Raw genomic sequence first — 18474 nt, 5'->3', positions numbered from 1 at the left:
TAATATATTTTATCATATAATACTATGTGAACTTTCCAGTGTAATTCCATCTAAATATATGTTTTGAGAATGTCCTTATGTCCTGGTTTCAGCTGGGATGTAGTTAACTGTCTTCCTAGTAGCTGGTACAGTGCTATGTTTTGAGTTCAGTATGTGAAGAATGTTGATAACACTGATGTTTTCAGTTGTTGCTCAGTAGTGTTTAGACTATAGTCAAGGATTTTTCAGCTTCTCATGCCCAGCCAGGGCACCTGACCCAAACTGGCCAACAGTGTATTCCATACCATGGGACGTCCCATCTAGTTTAGGAACTGGGAAGTGGGGGGGGCAGGGATTCGCCGCTCGGGGACTGGCTGGGTGTCGGTCGGCGGGGGGTGAGCAATTGCCCTGCGCATCATTTGGACATTTCAATCCTTTTATTACTACTGTTGTCATTTCATTAGTGTTATCATTATCATTATTAGTTTCTTCTTTTCTGTTCCATTAAATCATTCTTATCTCAACCCAGGAGTTTTACTTCTTGTCCTGATTTTCTCCCCCATCCCACTGGGTGGGTGGGGAGTGAGTGAGCGGCTGCGTGGTGCTTAGTTGCTGGCTGGGGTTAAACCATGACACCTAATTTGTTTATTATAAGCCTGAATGCCAAAGAAAAATTATTTTATGCTATTATATGGTACTTCCAGTGATTTAAGGATAAGCACTACCAACTTTACATGATTTTATTTTAATTTTTATGATCCAATTCAGTAGTGTGCTCTGGCTACTCTATGGTATTCTTGAGAAGCAAAAAGCAGCCACAGCACATTGGCAAGTTAAGCTGGGTTTAAAGCTTCCCTCGCAGCAGTGGCTCTAGTGTTCAATGTAGTTTTCTTTCTCCATTCCTCCCTACTCAATGCACTTTCCCTCAAAACCACCTGCCTTTCCTATGCACCCAGGTATTCCTACCTGGGTACCAGCCAGGTATTTTGGGGTCATAAAACTTTGCATTGAGGAAAGAGGGAAAAGAAAGTGGTACCTGACATAACTCAGGGTCACATTCAACTTTCTGTGTTTTATAGCAGACACAAATCTTATAAATATTTTAGTCAAAATGTTTTAATTTGCCCTTTTTTTGAAATTATTTTCCTGTGGGCAAATACTAATTCTATAAAAGAAATCAGGCTGACAATTTGACAGAAATTGATTTCATAGACTATTTTGCAGCTTTTTCATAGAGAAAAGTATTGGTCTTTTTTAGGAGTAGCCATGCAAGTATGACATATTTTTAGGGCCATGTAATATGATTTCCCACATTACATGTGCAAAATTTCTACTGTAAGTAAAATATTCCTACGAAAGAGATGTGAAGCTGGTGCTTTCTGAAGTTATTATAAAGGTGCAGTATGAACCTTATATACCTCCAGGGAAAAAAAAAAAAAAAAAGAAAAAAGAAGTTATTTCTTCTTTAAATTAGAAGTAATTTGGGGTAAACATATAGACCTACTTTGTCTTTATGTGAACTTTGCTTACAACACCAAAATACCATAGGGGTAAAGGACAGGATCCTCACTTTGAATCAAACTGGTAAAGAAGAAAAGAAATACCACATGCTAAAACTAATCACATACATGAAGTGTAGGAGTATTCATATTCAGCAGTGCACACAAATCCAATATACGCTTCCCTAGGCCACGCAGATTACAGATGTGCTGCAGAAGTCTCTTCACAGTATCGGAACAGACACAGTTACACTTGTGTTTCTGTTGTTCTTTGTATGTTTGACTCAGAGCCTGGAAGGTTGTTTGGACTGTGTAACTGCCTAGAGATCATGTCCAATATGCAACCTAAATGGCCTTTTTTAATGTAAGAACTACATTCATCTGTTCAAGGAAAAATTGGGTCACATCATAATAAAATTCTGTATGAAGAATTTAATTCAAAACTCTGAGAAACAGTCAAGTTGATAGACTACTCTCTAAAAATCCAAGGTGCACATCCCTATAATATTTAAGCAGACACTGCAATTATATTGTTATATATATAATGTTATATATATGTACTTTATATGTACAGTACTATACGTTAACTATATATAAAGAGCTTCATTTTTTAAATACTGTTTTTCAACTGTATATTTTAGATTGACAGCTTTTGCCTCAGTATTATTATACTTTCCCAAAACAAGCTTTATGATGTTTTATGTAAACAAATTTGTGAATTGTTCTCATACTTGCAGTTTAAAAAAACAAACCATAAAATGTATTAAAACTTTACATTTTCCATACTGTTAAGATACAGATTTATATAGATTACAATCAAATTTTCAGGGACATCAGTTAATGAAGTCTCATTTCTGTACTTATGCATATGCATATGTACATATATAAACACACACGCGCTACATATACATATACAGTCTTGATAATATTAGAAGAAATAATAAAATATGAAGGATTTTTGATGTGTAGTCATATGAACATCCCCACTGATTTATATGAGACTGTTTATGTATAAAAAGCTGGAAGAACATGGTCATAAATTTTAAAAATACATTTACTGATCTTAAATAAAAGGTTTTTTTTCTGTGCCACAGTATGACTTGCTTATACTGGGCATATGCTCCTCTCCATTTCATGCTGCAGAGGGGAGCAGATGGAATTAAATATAGCTTGGCATGCAGCACAGGGGCAGCCATGGAGCAGTATTTTTTAGTACCACGCAGGCACTACCAGCTCCATATACATTAGAGATGAAACACAAAAAAAGGGCATGTCACCTTCAGGAAAGGGTAGTAGTCAGGGAACATCTGTTATACATGCAGTGTTCCCTGTAGAAAGAACTGAAACATGATGAAATATGCATCAAAAGTTCCCTATGCACTGAGGTACATTAAGTCCCTTTCAAACCATATGAAGCCCACTTGGGGAAGGGAGGTTATTTGAGTGCGGCAGCTGGAATAGGAGAAAGCAGCAGCAGGGAATGGAAACCAGCTGTTCTGCCATTCTGGAAATCAGGATGGGCAGTAGGTGCGTGGAGGCTGATACACGGCATGCGTATTAGCACTGAGGCACAGAGAGCAGACAAAGTTTCACTGAGCAGTAATTAGTTAATCACGCTGCAGCTCTGCCTCTGAGCAAAGTCCATGTTAAATGCTAAATACTATTATATTATGTCAGGGATTCTTGTTGTGAAGCACTACATGATCCACGTTCCCTGCAATCCTCTAGCATGGTGAGTTCTTCCCACGAAAGATGTTCGCAGGCAGAAGGCTCCAGAACGGCTCAGTGCAAAAGTTCCCTTTCTGTATGTTTTACTCAGGACTAGGCAGTATATCGCATGCTCACATTTAATTACAGCATCATAAAAAGCAGGGCTAGAGTGGATCCTCTGGCCCTGGGTAGGTTAAAATAAATCTAGGTTGCTGCTGACAAATATGCATTTAACCTGTTTTAAAAACTGCCAGGAAGGGGGATTCTTTAACTTACAGGGGTAGCCTGCTTCAGTGCCTAGCTATCTTTATAAGAAAGTTCTCCCTCACAGGTAACCTAAATAGCCAGCCCAGCAAATTAAACAAAAAGAAAAGGAAAGAAAAAGCAATCGCCATCCTATTTATAACTACTTTTTATATACACAAAGACTTCTATTGTTTCCCCCCAGACTTTGTTCATTTAAACAAACACAGATTCTAAACAAACATTTCTTTTAAACTTCACCCACAGGCCATGTTTTGTAAGCCTCTATTTTCTGCTGTTATTCTATCTCTTTGTTGATTTTGAATTTGTCCAGATCTTCCTTAAAAATATCCCTACAAACTGAGTACAGCGGCTGTGTCACTAATTAGAGTGTGCTGCAACTCTGGCCCAAATTAAATTATGCCACTTTTCTCCCTCTGGAAACCAGGGCATAGGAGGGGAAAGTAGTATATACACAGAAAAAGGGCCAGGAAAAGGACAGACTGGATTTCTGTGTACAGAAAATAGGAGATACTCTTTGTTCCAGGAGAACAAAATACAATTGGTATTACTCCAACTGAAGCATTGCTGAATGGAATAATTAACTCCTGTCTCTTATTTAAGACACTTCTGTTATGTCCTCCCCAGCTGAACATAAAACTATTGATAACTACAGTCCAAGTTCATGTTTCCAGCTAATACACATTAGCTTTACAGTAACTCCATCTGCAGAATATTCCTTCCTTTTGGTAACAAGAATTGGCTACAATGGGATTGTATCAAAACTTGACTAATACCCTTGTTTGTCATATCTGTATTTCTGCTGACTCAGTAAGAGGAGATACAATCATACAATGTTGAATTAAAATGAGAAAGAGAGATGTTGTATTTATTTTGTCTCCTTTATATAACTGAATAAACACACAGGCTTTCATATGTGTATGTTTTTTAAACTAGAATTCTATGTAAGCTTAATTAAAAGAAAATTGTAAATGCACCATACAAGGATGTTTTCAGACACAGACTAAGAGGCAGGAATAAACTCTCTAGTCCCATTATAATCGTTTCCATGATATTAAGTTTCCATCCAATATATGAATATATGCCCTAAAATTTTCATTAACAAAAGTAAGCACAGGCAGAGAACATCCATTTACCACCCAGGGAAATGCATAAAGCCTGAAACAATGAAAACTATCTATTTTCTGATTTCCTTGTTTCAAAAGTTGTTGATCTTTCTATGCCCCCACTTTTCTTTCAATTTATAGAAAGAATCTGAAAAGAATAAATGTTAGCGGAAGATAATGATTTTGACATAGAAGGGCCTCATCTTACTGAGAACTGCAAATCCTTCTCTTGCTCTTCTAGTGGGAATAAAGCAAAAAGATAACTTATGGATTCTAAGCCTTCCAAGAACAAACTGCAGTACAATGACTGTGCTCAGCCCCGGGAAAGGCGGTGTCAAAACAGAGAGTACAGAAAGGAAGTAATGAGATTTCCACTAGTGACAGGGGAGGGATATTCTGCTTTGCTGCCTCTAAAGCAAAGCCTGAAGAAATAAGCACCAACACCTACAGCACCCAAATGTCGGAATTTGCACTCACGTCTCAGACATGAGACTTATGGTAACAGACTTGTGATCTTAAAGTGCATGTTATGCATTAATTTGCAAATAAGCTTATCAAAAAACCCTCTAAAATTTATTAATGCTTTTATTGGTACAGCCTCAATCTTTTAAGGTGTTAGCAATGATATATCTTAATCAATTTGGTGGTGAAGCTTCCAATGAAAACAAAATATAGGGCAAAAATATAGAAAATTTTCAACAGCTAAATTAATTTGTAATTATAAAATAAGTAGAAATAATGGAGGTGAGAAATGAAATTACCTGAAAAATGTAGCATAATGCACCAAATGGTGCATAGATGAAGCTGTGCTGAATGGCCATGATCCCCCACGGTGACATGTTTTGCATGTGTACAGATGCAGAAAGTTCTTTCTGCATGTTTTGAAAGTCAGTTATAGAAATTTCCCCCCTAATTTGTAGCTAAATACATTAATTAAATGTGGGATATGCTATTCACAAAACTTCATTGCTACTAGACACATGATGATAATAATCTGCCAGATGCTGAAACGTGCACCTGGTTAAAAACCTGGTTTGGCAGAGCTCAACTCCAGTTGAAAAGCAGGATACTAGGCAATAACAGGCACAATAATAGGCTAAAATACTCTGATGCAAAGTGTATTCACTGTCACTTCAGTTGCCAGAATGTTTGCACTGCTTTTCTATTTTGTATCAATGAAGGCAGATAAGTAAGTAGGCGAGGTATTAAGCTAATCCATCCCTTTTTTATTAGGATTTCACTTCACTTCCTTTTCTGACTTCTTTTAGGACAAACACCTGCTTCTTCAAACTTCTCCTTCCTCACCTGGATAGCCTTCCCCAAAATGCAAAGCTGCCCGTATACTTAGGAGAAGAGCCCGCTGCAGAGGGAAGCTATGCCTGGGAACGCTCTCATCTCTAACGATGAAGCACGAAACAAACTGGACTCTGCTTTGAAGCACACCTGATTATCGTTCAACCTGATGTCACCCAGTGTCACTCACGAATCTTGATTCGGTATTGAAATAACTGAAATGTAAAAAAGGAACCTAAAGTGACTCGTAGACTAGTAGATGGTCTAAAAATAAAACTTAAAACCAGAAAAATGTTCAACGTAACTGCCACAGAGGGAAAAAAGAAATCTTTAATGCTCTGAGTAAATAAAAGTTGGTAGATACAAGAGTTTTGTCTTTATTTTGCCCAAATCCATCATATAATTTGCTCAAGACATAATACAGCAACAGATATGTCATGGATTACTGGGTATTAACATGAGAAAGGTTATGACAATCATCTGTACAGCAAAGACAACTGACCTGTATTCCTCTCTCTAGTTCATTAACTTAGGTTCAAAGGGAGAATATTATTCTGATCTCTCGCAAAAGGGCATTACAGAACATTTGCATAGCCTTGCTCAGCCTAGGTAAGGAGGAAGTCTTGCAAAAGTGTTACCTAGATCATCTTTAAATGAGTGTTTGAGATCAAGGCACTTAGAACATTTAAAACTTTTATGAGAACTTCTCTGACTAAAAATGAAATATATTAATTTAAAAGTTTAATATCAATAGAAGTTTCAATATTACCATTCAACAAGGACTTCATAAGAAGGATGACACCAATAATAATGCTGCTAATTTTCTTAAATTTAGAAGTACTGTTTCGCTGAACAGGGTACTCACAGCAGAAAAGTAGCAAGGAAGTACTGGCAGTGGCTTAAATGTCATAATGAACTTGTTAGACACACTGGAGTGGACATTGAACAAGTCTAAATATGGCCTTATTCTTCTTAAAAGCCTGTAGTTCCACATACATTTTTAGTCTTAAATTAAAAATCCCACTATTGGAATGAGGCCAAAATCAAATATCTCCAGGGTGTTGATAACAAATTTGGTCAATCAGAAGCAGTTACAGAATAGATAAGTTAGTCTTTGACCTATGTTAGTCTTCATCTAGGATCACACGTCTGCTTGCATAAAGCACAGGAACAAAAAAAAGGAGAGAGAAAAATACACGGAAAAGCACAAATGAAAGGGGAAAAAATAAATCTCATTTTGTGTGGGCTTCACCTAACCATTTCCAGAATTTACAGTTCTAGAAACAGATACTACCAAGTCATAGTAAGAAAAGGAAATAGACTCCCAATACAATTAAGTTACTCTTGTAGCTTGCCTGGATATCAATTAATCAGGTGAAAGTGAAGAATGATTATTGCGTGCAAGTCCTGACATACAACAGCAAGTTAGCATCTTACCTGACCGTGTTAGGGGTAAGCGAGTTGGAAGGGACGATAGTCCTGGACAGAAAGACTCTTAGGTGGCGTCAGAACAAGTAGTGCGGTCTGACAGCTAGTCACATTCTGGGCACAGAGAGAATGTGCTAGGAGATATTCTGTCCAGGGGAAAAAACCTACGGGAGGAAGCAATGTTGAACAAAATATTTCACAGGTTGTGTCAGCTCTGGGGGGACTCCCAGCCTCCATCAGTTTCTCAGTGGAGGCCATCACCAGCTCTGAGAACTTTGAAAAGAAATATTTCTTCCCAATATTCTTTTTCCATTATCTCATTAAGCTGATGTACTCATAAAAGAACACATCATCCCCAATGGCATGGAAAGCGTTGGTGATGATGTCAGACAGCAGAAATTTGCTTGATGAACTTTCTGCACTTATAAGTCTAGACTGATTCTCAGTCAGTTAAACAGAACGGATTTTAATTATCCTACAGGCTCAAGCAAGATTATGGCAAGAAAATCAATAGATAGTTCAGAAAAAATCTTCGTAAAAAATTCTGATAGTTTCTGCTCTGCTGGAGATGGATAATGGAGGATACTCGATTTCGGGGATCATTCTTGTTTAGAAATTGAGAATGTAAATGTAGAAGTTACTACAGACTCTTTCTGTGAATGTGTTAGGTGGACAAACTCAAGAATTAACAGTATTCATAGAGGTTCTGTAACACCAATATAGCTTTTATTCCTAAGACTGTTGCATGCAGGACTGCATCAGCTGTGGTGCAAATGTAGTTTTGTTGCGACGATGAAGAAGGAAGTATTATATTTTTAAGTTATATCTCATATCTCTTTTTTTTTTTTTTTTCCTGAGGATACATTACAGTCCTTTTATTCTAGCCATCTATATCCCAGATTAAAAAGGTGCTGTTTTACAGAGAAGCCTGGTGAGCAATACAGGTCCTTAGAGGAGTCTCTGACACCAATGCTAAAGAAAAGTTTTCTTTTACCCTTCCTCCAAGGAGGTGCCTCCACTTTTCGTTTATTCTCAGGATCCGTGCTACTGTTCACGAGGCAAGAGCACATGCAGAAATGCCCCCTCTGTGGGATGCAGGTGTGAACGGGAAGGGCACGTGTTGAAAGAAAGATGCAATGCACAGTGATAAAGCAAAACTCAACACAAAGCTACCGAATTTGGAGATACTTAATCCCTTTGATATTTTTGACAATGACATGAAAATGTAGATTTATGTTAAAGCAAGAAAACACAGACAGCAAAAACCAAAAGAAAAAGGAAGGAAAAATTCCTGGAAAATCTAACAACGACAATGATTTATGAGTAACTACAGAAATGTCCATACCTCTATTGTTTTACTGATTAGAAGGTAAACTTATCCAGGATTCGCTAAGAAAAGTATAAAATGTACATCTTGCTGTTGTACTGCTTCCTTGCAGATATCATTTATGGTTTACGATATAATTTTCAGTTTTGGGTATCTCTTCAAGAAATACAGATTATTGCTGTTACGCTTAAACCATACTAAACAAAATGATTATTCTGTTATTTATATATAAAATGTGAATAATATATGCTGCTTCAGGTGAAATAAACAGGTAACTTGACAGATGTATTCAAAATTATTAATTCTTGTAAGTCTTCTAAGTAGGGCGATCTCAAACTGTCCAAACTAGTGACAGGGTTTAAAGTCTCAGCAGCAGAAGTGAAAAAAGAGAGGTAAACAAAACAAATCTATCTAAAACCATTCTGCCGAAAGAGTAGCAGGCATATGGAACAAGCTGCTTAGTAAGACAGCTGATTCAGATGCATAAGTAAGCTTAAGAGACAGCTAGATATTTTTATGCAGAAAGTGGCTGGGAATTCACAGCAAGAGAATATATGGTTGAGATAACTAAAACGGGACATGCTTATTTTAACACAAGACTTACTGTCCCGATAAGTTTTATAGGGCTGGGCTTTTTTTCCCCTTTTTTTCTATTAAGGCCAAGCGTAGAGCTTTCATAAGCATTTCATAATTATATCTAATTTGTATTATCTTTCCCACTTGTGTGAATGCTTACAATCACCACCAGACACAACTTGCTATCTGGAGATATTTTCCTTGAAATCAAGTATTTTAATAGTAAACTTACTGAGGCTTTACCATCCACTGTTTTTACTATTTTAATGCAAATCATAAAATAAGGTTGATTGCCTCCAATCCCATGCTGAAACCAGATGTTTTGTCTACAAAAATTATTTTTTCATATAATTTCTTACTTCTCTATTACTGATAGAAGCACAATTGCTGTAGTGCTACTGACACAATTTTTGTCTCAATATGACCATTTAGTTTTCAAGCTGTGTAGGCTGGAGCTGCTCAAAACTGTAGTTAAACTACTGGTACCACTAGCATTCTTATTACTGCCACAGGTAGAACTGGACCCGTGACAATAGTGTTTGGAATTACATACAGAGGATGTCAAACTCAAACTTAACTCTTTTTAAAATTAGGAATCTCAAGTCAAGATACTGAATTCACAGTTAATCCTGCTCATTTTTCAAAAATGCCAGAAAATCTAATAATTAGCACTGTTCTAAAAGCAGAAGTTAAACTATTTTAAATATCTTTAAACAACAATACTCAAGCCTGAAACTTTGCTACGAAATAGTGAATTCCCATCCCTGCGCACAACCCAGAATGATGACAGAACCACAACCTCTGATACTGCTTCAGGCTCTGCCGTAGACAATTGTTTCTAGCAAGCTGCCCATCTCCTTTTCCCAGAAAACAATTTTTCTCTAAAGAAAATGCAATCCTTTTTCTATCCTAATCACATATATCGTATTTCTCACCCTCCTTCAACTTGGCTTATGAGTAGAGAAAGCAATTTTGTTTATCTTCTCTCCAACAGAAAAGTTACTTTGGACTAAAAGCGATCATTGATTTCATTGGGAACACCACGTTGCACCACATTTGTTACTGCGATGATCTGTAACCCCATAAGGTGCTCGCTGCAGGTTCAGTTTTCATAATATGCCAATGATTTTATTACAGAACACTTGAGACGGAAGAGTTCGTACAAGTAAACAAATGGCTATCATTACCATCTGTAATTATATTTGGGGGGGAAAAAGAAAAGAAAAAGAAAAAAAAGTACTTTATCTCTCTCTATCCTCATTCTTTTTTTTTTTCTTTTCTCAGTAAGAAAATTCACATAAATACCCACTGCTGCAGTTCAGTGGCTGACAGTACTTAACAGTCACAGTTCAATATATGTTTAATAAGAATGTGAGGAATTCATATGAGCCACTGGAATAAGATGTTTCTTGATGAATAGGGTCCCTCATCTAGATATAATGACAAGTGCAAACCTCCATATAATTCTTTGCATTACAACGAAAATAAGCAACAGGAACGGTTGGCTTAATCTGCTTATTAGAGTTTTTATATTTTGACCAGTATGGAGCTTGATGTTGCTGGACAAACTGCAATATTATGAACTCTGGCCATACAGTCCTTTTCTAAAAAAACACACATTTTTAATTTGAGTAGTAAATAATTTTCCTAATGAAACTTTTAAAATTTTAGAAGTCTTTCTTGGCTGTACTTGATAGATAGAAATCCAGAGATATTGTCTTTTTCTTACACAAAACTGAAAAAATTAGACACACACTCAAACAGCTTCTTAAAAAAAAAAAAAGTCCAGTACTGCATCTTTATACAGATCAATGTCCAATTATAAGCAGAGAGTTGCTGTGGCAAAAGGTCAGGAAAAAATAATCTTTCTGGCATTTATTACTTGGAAAATAAGGTCATATATGAGGTCAACCTTCAAATATATACAGAATAAATTACACTGCAGCATTCTAAATATTCTACACAGCAAAAATTATATTGCAGTCTCAACATAATCAGAAAAATGAAGTTGAACATGTATTTTCTGATGACAGTACTACAGATCAGACTAGGCTAAGAGCAAAAACCCTAAGTCCAATTAATCAACAATTAACAAAAATCTTTTAATGTATTTCTGCTTAATTATAAATATAGCTTCTTATTTAGGCTGGCTTATTTAACAATGTTTTAAATGTCTTTAACACTGAATCATCTTCCCCACAACAAACTGAAATAATAGCAAACGTACAACACATTTTAAAATAATTCAGTGGTGCACTCCTTATTGCTTACAGCCTAGAAGCAAAACACAAACACACACAATGCTGGAGTACTCAGTCTGTCTGATGCTTTTAAAAGAGTGTCTGAAATAAAAGACCTCATAATTAGATAAAACACATCTGGAAAAAAAATGAATTAGATGCAGAGTATGAGGAAATAAACATGCTTGTTTGTCAGAATGAATGCTTGCAGAAAGCACTGTCATTGTCCTGATATAAGTCATTTTAGCTGTTTCACAGACACTCATCTTTGGTACCTCCACAGGATGTGAATGAAATTATACTGAAAATCAGATTATGTTATTATTTGACACTTCTCACGCTACTATTAATTGTGAAATCAACATTACAAATAGGAAAATACATCCATGAAATGAAAACATCTTCTGATCCATTTTACTCTTGTCTGTTATCCCAAGCCTCTTTTCTTTTCCTCTTCTCCAAACTACATGAGGAATGTAAATGACTTGTGTTCTTTTATCTGTTGTAGTCGCTTCTAGTTCGAATTTCCAAATCACGCTTTGGCAGAAGGACTGTATGTGATATATCACAGGCAATGCCAGTGGTGATAAAGTATATTCTAATCATTTTAGATAAGAACTAATTTTTTTCTGTGTTTTTTTTTTTTTTTTAAATCTACTTTGGATACTTGCGGTTTCATTTCATGTTTGTTCTGAAAGACACTGAGCGTTCTTTGCTCTGGGCTAGCTACGAGATTTACTGTTTTCTCTGATAGTATTATCAGTGGGCTATTCCACCCTGATAAATCGCAACTGCAATACTAATAGGTTTATAATGACGGCTTAAGCTCGACACTTTTGTAAGCATTGGAGGCTTCACTCACCTTGTTCAAGTGGCTGGCTTTTAGTTGAAGTAGTTTTCATCTTGAGTGCCTCCCTAACAGACATGTCACAGCAGGAGCCTTTGTTAGTGTCTTGGTCACTGTCAGCCTGATCACTGTCCCCATGCCCGCTGTCCCTCAAGCTGGCTCTTTCTGGATCCTTGAACGTGGAGCTACTGAAATACATATTAAAAAAAAAAAGAAAAAAAAGAAAAAGAGAGAGAGTTGTATTTACTTGTTCTAAGTTGAATTGTACTCTCTGGCAAAGCAATTTTGACAAGAATGCAAATGGGGAAGCCGAGAAAGTTATTTAATAGGCCTTACCTTTGAACAAACTGCTGCCTGCTGCCCATGTAATTGGGCTCTGCGGGAAAATTGTCTGTCTGTGAAAGAGAAGGAAAAAAATACGTATAGTTGTACACTGGACAAATCTCCTGCAGAGCAACAAGATTTCCTAGAGGAGAAATGATTAATAATTCAAAAATTCCCTTAATCTTCAGATTTGTACATTTTAATTAAATTGGAAAATGCTGGCATGTAATTATGTGCTCAGAACAATTAAATGATTCCGGTCCACAAATTACCTGCTAAAGTAAACAATGAGGCTCCAATAAGTGGCATTCTCTGTTAGTAACCTGACAGATGACACTGTTTATGTTTTTTCATTAGTTAGATATTAAGACTGATGGTTATTGAAAATGAGAGAAAAAATTACTTTTGCATATTACAAAAGTGAATTATTCAATAATACTAATTTTTAATCATAATTACATCATCTACTGGGATTCTGAAGACCTTACTTCTGTAATACAATTTCATATATTGCTATATAACTCTTGAATTGAAAAAAAATAAAGAAAAAAATCAAGAAAATTTATGGCTGATTAGCTGTGGGGTTTTTAAATGCTACTGGAAAGGTGCAAGTATGAAAATATTTGGATTTTCTCTCTTTAATTTTCATCAGTATTAATAGCTATGTCAGAATAATGAGAACCACACATGCAAACAGGAACATTAAATGACTGTTGTAGACAAGTACTTTTTAAAAGAAGATACTTTCATTAAGTCTGTCATGAGTATATTTTTAGCAGCATGAGCTAAGTAACTGTAGAAGCAGAAGTATTTACAGCATCCAGACCAACATGGAGTCCTGCCAAAGGGAACTGAATTCCCCTTGTATCATCAGCTGAAGTTCTTTGGGAGAAAGAGAGACTGCATCTTTCACAAAACTCCATATACTGTACATTCACACACGTCACTTCTTCTTGCAGCTGACCTAGCGACAGAGCTTCTACTGTTTTCTGCATCACTTTATATCACACCACTACACTTCGCAGCAGCTATGAGTTTTGCAACGGCGTCTAGCGTATCAGTATCAGTAACGCAGGCAGAGCTCAATTAATGGAGCAGAAGGCCCAAGGTAACGTTTAATGTCGCACAACAAGTGTTTACGCAAGTGACTGGTCTCTTAGATATTTGGTTTTGCCTGCCGCTCCCTGGTCTATATTTTTAGCTTTGTTTTGGGTTTATAGGTAGGGGTAATTAGAAATATTTGCTGCTGCTTCTTCTATTGTTGGAATAGTGGAGCTTGGAAAAGATGCATGAAGTTATACGTGAAATTTAACGGTCATGGCTATTTGCAACAGGACATAGGTAGCCACCGTGCCACCCTCAAGGTACATGTGAAATAGATGTGCTTATATACCATGAATACCTTGTGTCATTTACGGAAGGGACGGAACATAAAGAGTTTTCTTCTGTTCGGCATGTATGAAGTCAATTTACGCTGTACTTTCTTTTTGTTTCTAGTTAAATCTTTTGGTTCAAAAATTAGGATTATAACACTCATTGTGTTCACATTTTGAAGCTGTTTCTAATTTAAGCTGTAGCATACGTAGCATTGTATGTGTCATTACAAAAATAATCTTATGTTTTATCAGTGAATTTTCTTTGGTGATAAACTGTACGATAGAATGAGTTTTTACTCGTCTGTTTTCAAAATATAGCACAAAGTGCCTATACTTACAATTCTGAATGATTTTTTATCATATCAAAATTGCACATAATTTTGAAATCTGGATGTTTATGTCCAACTAGAGACTTGCTCTTCAGCAGTATTATTAAAGATGGGCTTATGAAAGTTCTTAAATATGGCCTAAGAAATGCAAACAATATGCTATATTACAGAAGGAGAATTGTGAAGGTCTGGGACATCAGCCTCAGTCTTGTATCACTGCTTTTCCAAGTCAGCGTTTCAGAAGCTGATTTCAGCTACAGGTATCTAAACTTTTTAAAATCTGGCCACTTCAATTAGGGGGTGGTTTAGTGCTTTGCACTTAAAACCACACAAGATCCTGGGTTTCATACATGCAATTAGAATAAAAGCTTGTCTTAACTTTTAACATGTTCCAAGCTATGAAAACAAATATTGAAAACAAAATAAAAGGAAGAAATGGAGGTGTAAAGATAAATACTTCAGCATTCTTGTATGTAATCTCTTAAATGTAGCACATCATATTTTGGAAGCAGCCTCAATTCTTCCATTTATTCTTTTCTTGTTGCAAATTCTAAACTAGTATCAATTCTGTGTGCAGCAAATCTACCTCATATACAGACACATATAATCATTATGACACTCACAGAGCCCAAGACTTCTCAATCCAAATAAACTATTACAATTGCAGAACTCGTCTATTTTCTAGGTCTAATATCTCAACTATAGATGCCCAGGAAAACTGACCTTATGCTTTTACTTATGTAAGACATCTGCCTCCTCCTAAACACAGCTGCTACTAGAATCAACATTTCCATTTTTCATGTCATTGTCAGGCAAAATGCCTGCTATGAAATGCCTTTTCATCAATTCTCTGCCATTAGAAAAGTCGGACTTTTGCCCTGGAATTAATTATAGCACCTCCTTAAAGATGGCGCTAAGAACTTATCTATAAGCTGGATCACAGTAAGAACTTGTCATACTTTTTGTTTCTGCTTTTTCATAGCAAAAAAAGCATTTCACACACCCTGGACTAGCCAAGATATAAATTTTAAAATAGAAGTTATGACTACATCTTAGCTGCCATCCTAAAAATGGGAGCTGCTTCTGAGAAATTCTGTATTTATGGTAATCATTAATGACCTTTAACTCGATAATAATTGGACCAATTTCCTTCATGTTGTATTTTGCAGCAATACAAACGGTTGGGTGCCATGTTACAGTGACTTCATTGCTGCAAAAGAACAAATGTAAATAATACTTGATAACCATATACAGCCACAGAGCTTGGAGTTGAATTCTTTTCCTTCTGCTCTAAAAGCATTAGACCTTTTCCTATGAACTACGAAAGTATGAAGCTCATGTTGAGCTGTAACAGGGCACTCCGAGATACAGGCAGCAAAGAGAGAATTACTTCATGTATGATAATATCTACACAAAAATTGGGATAATAAACATTTAATTTTAAGGCTAGGCAGTTTAGAGGAATCTTAGAAAGGTAAGCATCCACTTCACAACGGATTACAGAGAGGTATGAATGTCTAACTCCCTTAAACACTTTTTTTTTAAAATCCCAGTTGAAATGAGAGGTCATATACTTAAAATTTTTACACTTTAACATCTATGGAAGTCATATTACACATTTCAGCTCATGCATTAATCATACCTCTTTACACTGCATAGCTGTAACTCTAAGAAATGAGTGCTACTTTAAAATCTGTCAACAGCAAATTAACTCTTTGTTCTTCTCCAGGTATGCAGCCCTTTCTAGGAAACCTGAACCAACATGCCTCTCTGCCTCCAGTTTTAAGGTAGGTTTCAGTTCACCTGCAGATAACCATCTAAAAGCTAGTCACCTCCTCTAAGCTAATCAGCTAAGCTCCCTCTATAAGCATTAGAGACATACAAGATACTTCATCCTATTTGGGGCACCTAGCTTTACGTATGTACTGCTACTGGAAATTACTTTCACTAATAACTATAGGGGAATCTAAATGACAAGCAAGATGTCCAGTGTAATAGCTAAAGCTAAGTAAGATGCATCATATCAGAAGTGAATTACATGGAATTACAATCTCCTGATAAATAACCAAAAATTACTCAAATGCCAGCACCGTTAGCCTCCTGAAGAACCAAATAAAATGAGCTCCACCCTTAGCCCCCCCTAAGAAAACTCCCGGAAACAATCCATCTCTAAAAGTCACCAGAGTTAAACAGTAAAGACATGTTTTCTGTCTCTGTGATTCAAGGCTGAGGGCTGGAGTATCAACTAGGTTACCAACTACTAATACACTAGTTCTTCAGTAGGAAGAAAACATACTGGGACAAATGGTCTCTAAAACTAAAGCAAAAGAAGAACCATCCATTGCCCTGGTTAGATACCAGAGAATTAGAGTCTGTGATGTCAGCCTAACCGTCCATAGCTCCCCTGGAGAAGAGGTCCTGGTTTTATCGCTCATTTTCACAGATTAGTGGAACCAGTTCATTTCCAGTGAGAGTATGCTGTTAAACTATTCAACCGATATGCTTTTTCACAGTTGCTACAATGGCCCTTTAAAAATACTTTTTTCCATCTACCTGTCCTAATATGTGACCCTAGAGTAAATTTGAAATTTTAGGAACGCTGCCATTACTGCGATGTTGCAGAAAAATTCCTGAGGATTTCTGTACAGACGTTTAATACAGCTTTCTCAGAAGGATGAAGCTCATAAAAAAAATGCCATTTTGAAAGAGATCAGAACACACATAAACCTTTCAAAGGCTACCAAAATTTAAAAAAGAGGGTTACTACCTTTTAGAAAATATCTTACAGTTTGATTATGTTACCTTTTTCATCGGGGAGTTGAAGAGGAGGAAAGTAAAAGAAAAAGCAAATTAAACCTGTGCAAAATATACTTTTCCTGGTATGGAGTTTCAGATGTGGCAATATAATTGCTACAGCCTAGTAATGTGACTTGAAGAATCATTTACTGGCCAGTGTTTGCATGAACAACATGTAGAACATTTTTCAAGTGCTATCGTCAACTGTCTATAAAACCACTCTTTCTATTACACGTGCTAGGGCTTGCATATTAAGACCACACAGGGGTCTAGATAAACTACACCATATGAATTTGGGATACTGAATTTTATAAATTCAAAATAAAACCATTGAGAGGTTTGAAAGTCAACTGTTAAGGTTCTACTAATTAATTCTAGAATGACTATGATTTCCAAAAGATTCATTTAGAGAAAGGAAAATTTAAAATTATGGCCAAGAACAGAGTATCAGAAACAAAGTCCACATAGGATCTATTAACCTTAAATAATTTCATAGGAAAAAAAAAAAAAAAAAAGCGAAACCTTCATCACTGGAAACAGTTTGAACCAGCCTGGGCAAAGAATTACACAATGAATTATGGGGAATATTTTTAGCGATGGGCTACATTAATCTTTCTTCCTTTTTTTTTTTCCCATAAGTTCATGTTCACAAGGTATATGTGTTTACTTTTGTTGAAATATTTTGATATTTTTATAAATAAAAAGGAATTGCACTGTGGCTCTGCACACATACATATTTTTTCAAAAACAGTCAGGATTAAAATTACAGCCCCATATTAATTTCAGGGATTCTACTACTGCTCAGTAAGACAATGATAGAGGACTTCACAAGGCTTCTACTTTCAAGAATTCCTATAAAAAGCAGGCTGTCTATTAAAAATTAGAGGTTCCTAGCTATTTTCCTTTTTTTTTTCTTTTTAATCAAAATAGTTGTTATACGACAATTCTGAAGGTTTCTAGCAATCTTTGGTGTATTCCATACTGTTTGAATAAAATCAGAGAAAAAACAAAAGACAAAGTTTTCAATTCAACAGGTGTCTCTCCTAAAAAAACCCAGAAATCCTAAAATCAACATGACTACAAAGAGAAAGATGGAGAAAATGAGAGAGAGAAAGGCAGGGGGGAGAGAAAGAAATGCAATATTTAAGTATTCTTGACAAATTATGTCCAGAAATAATTGTCATATTAGGGAAAGATGTATTCTAAAATATAAAAAAAAGGACTTAGACATTAATCAGATTTATGAATATTAGACTACTAGAATATTCATAATTTTTTCTCAGAATTACAAGAACAAGTATCACATTTTCAGAAATGATTCAATGCAACTCCATTTTATGTAGGTGTTCATACCTGGAACTATAATAAAGCAAAATGTCT

General features: G+C 35.9%; 1 protein-coding gene across 1 annotated transcript in view; it reads right to left on the bottom strand.

The window, feature by feature from the left end:
• Positions 1-18474, bottom strand: part of PCDH17 (protocadherin 17) — an 86643-nt gene that overhangs the window by 46827 nt on the left and 21342 nt on the right. Inside the window, exons 2-3 of the mRNA XM_010576640.1 lie at positions 12606-12664; positions 12285-12457 (exon numbers count right to left, since the gene is read on the bottom strand). Of these exons, the coding sequence (XP_010574942.1) occupies positions 12285-12457; positions 12606-12664 (232 nt within the window). The remainder of the gene's footprint in view (positions 1-12284; positions 12458-12605; positions 12665-18474) is intronic.

This window comes from Haliaeetus leucocephalus, unplaced genomic scaffold (assembly GCF_000737465.1).
Source record: "Haliaeetus leucocephalus isolate CR32 unplaced genomic scaffold, Haliaeetus_leucocephalus-4.0 Scaffold32, whole genome shotgun sequence".
Classification (NCBI taxonomy): domain Eukaryota; kingdom Metazoa; phylum Chordata; class Aves; order Accipitriformes; family Accipitridae; genus Haliaeetus; species Haliaeetus leucocephalus.
This window is presented reverse-complemented; position numbering and strand designations above follow the sequence as displayed.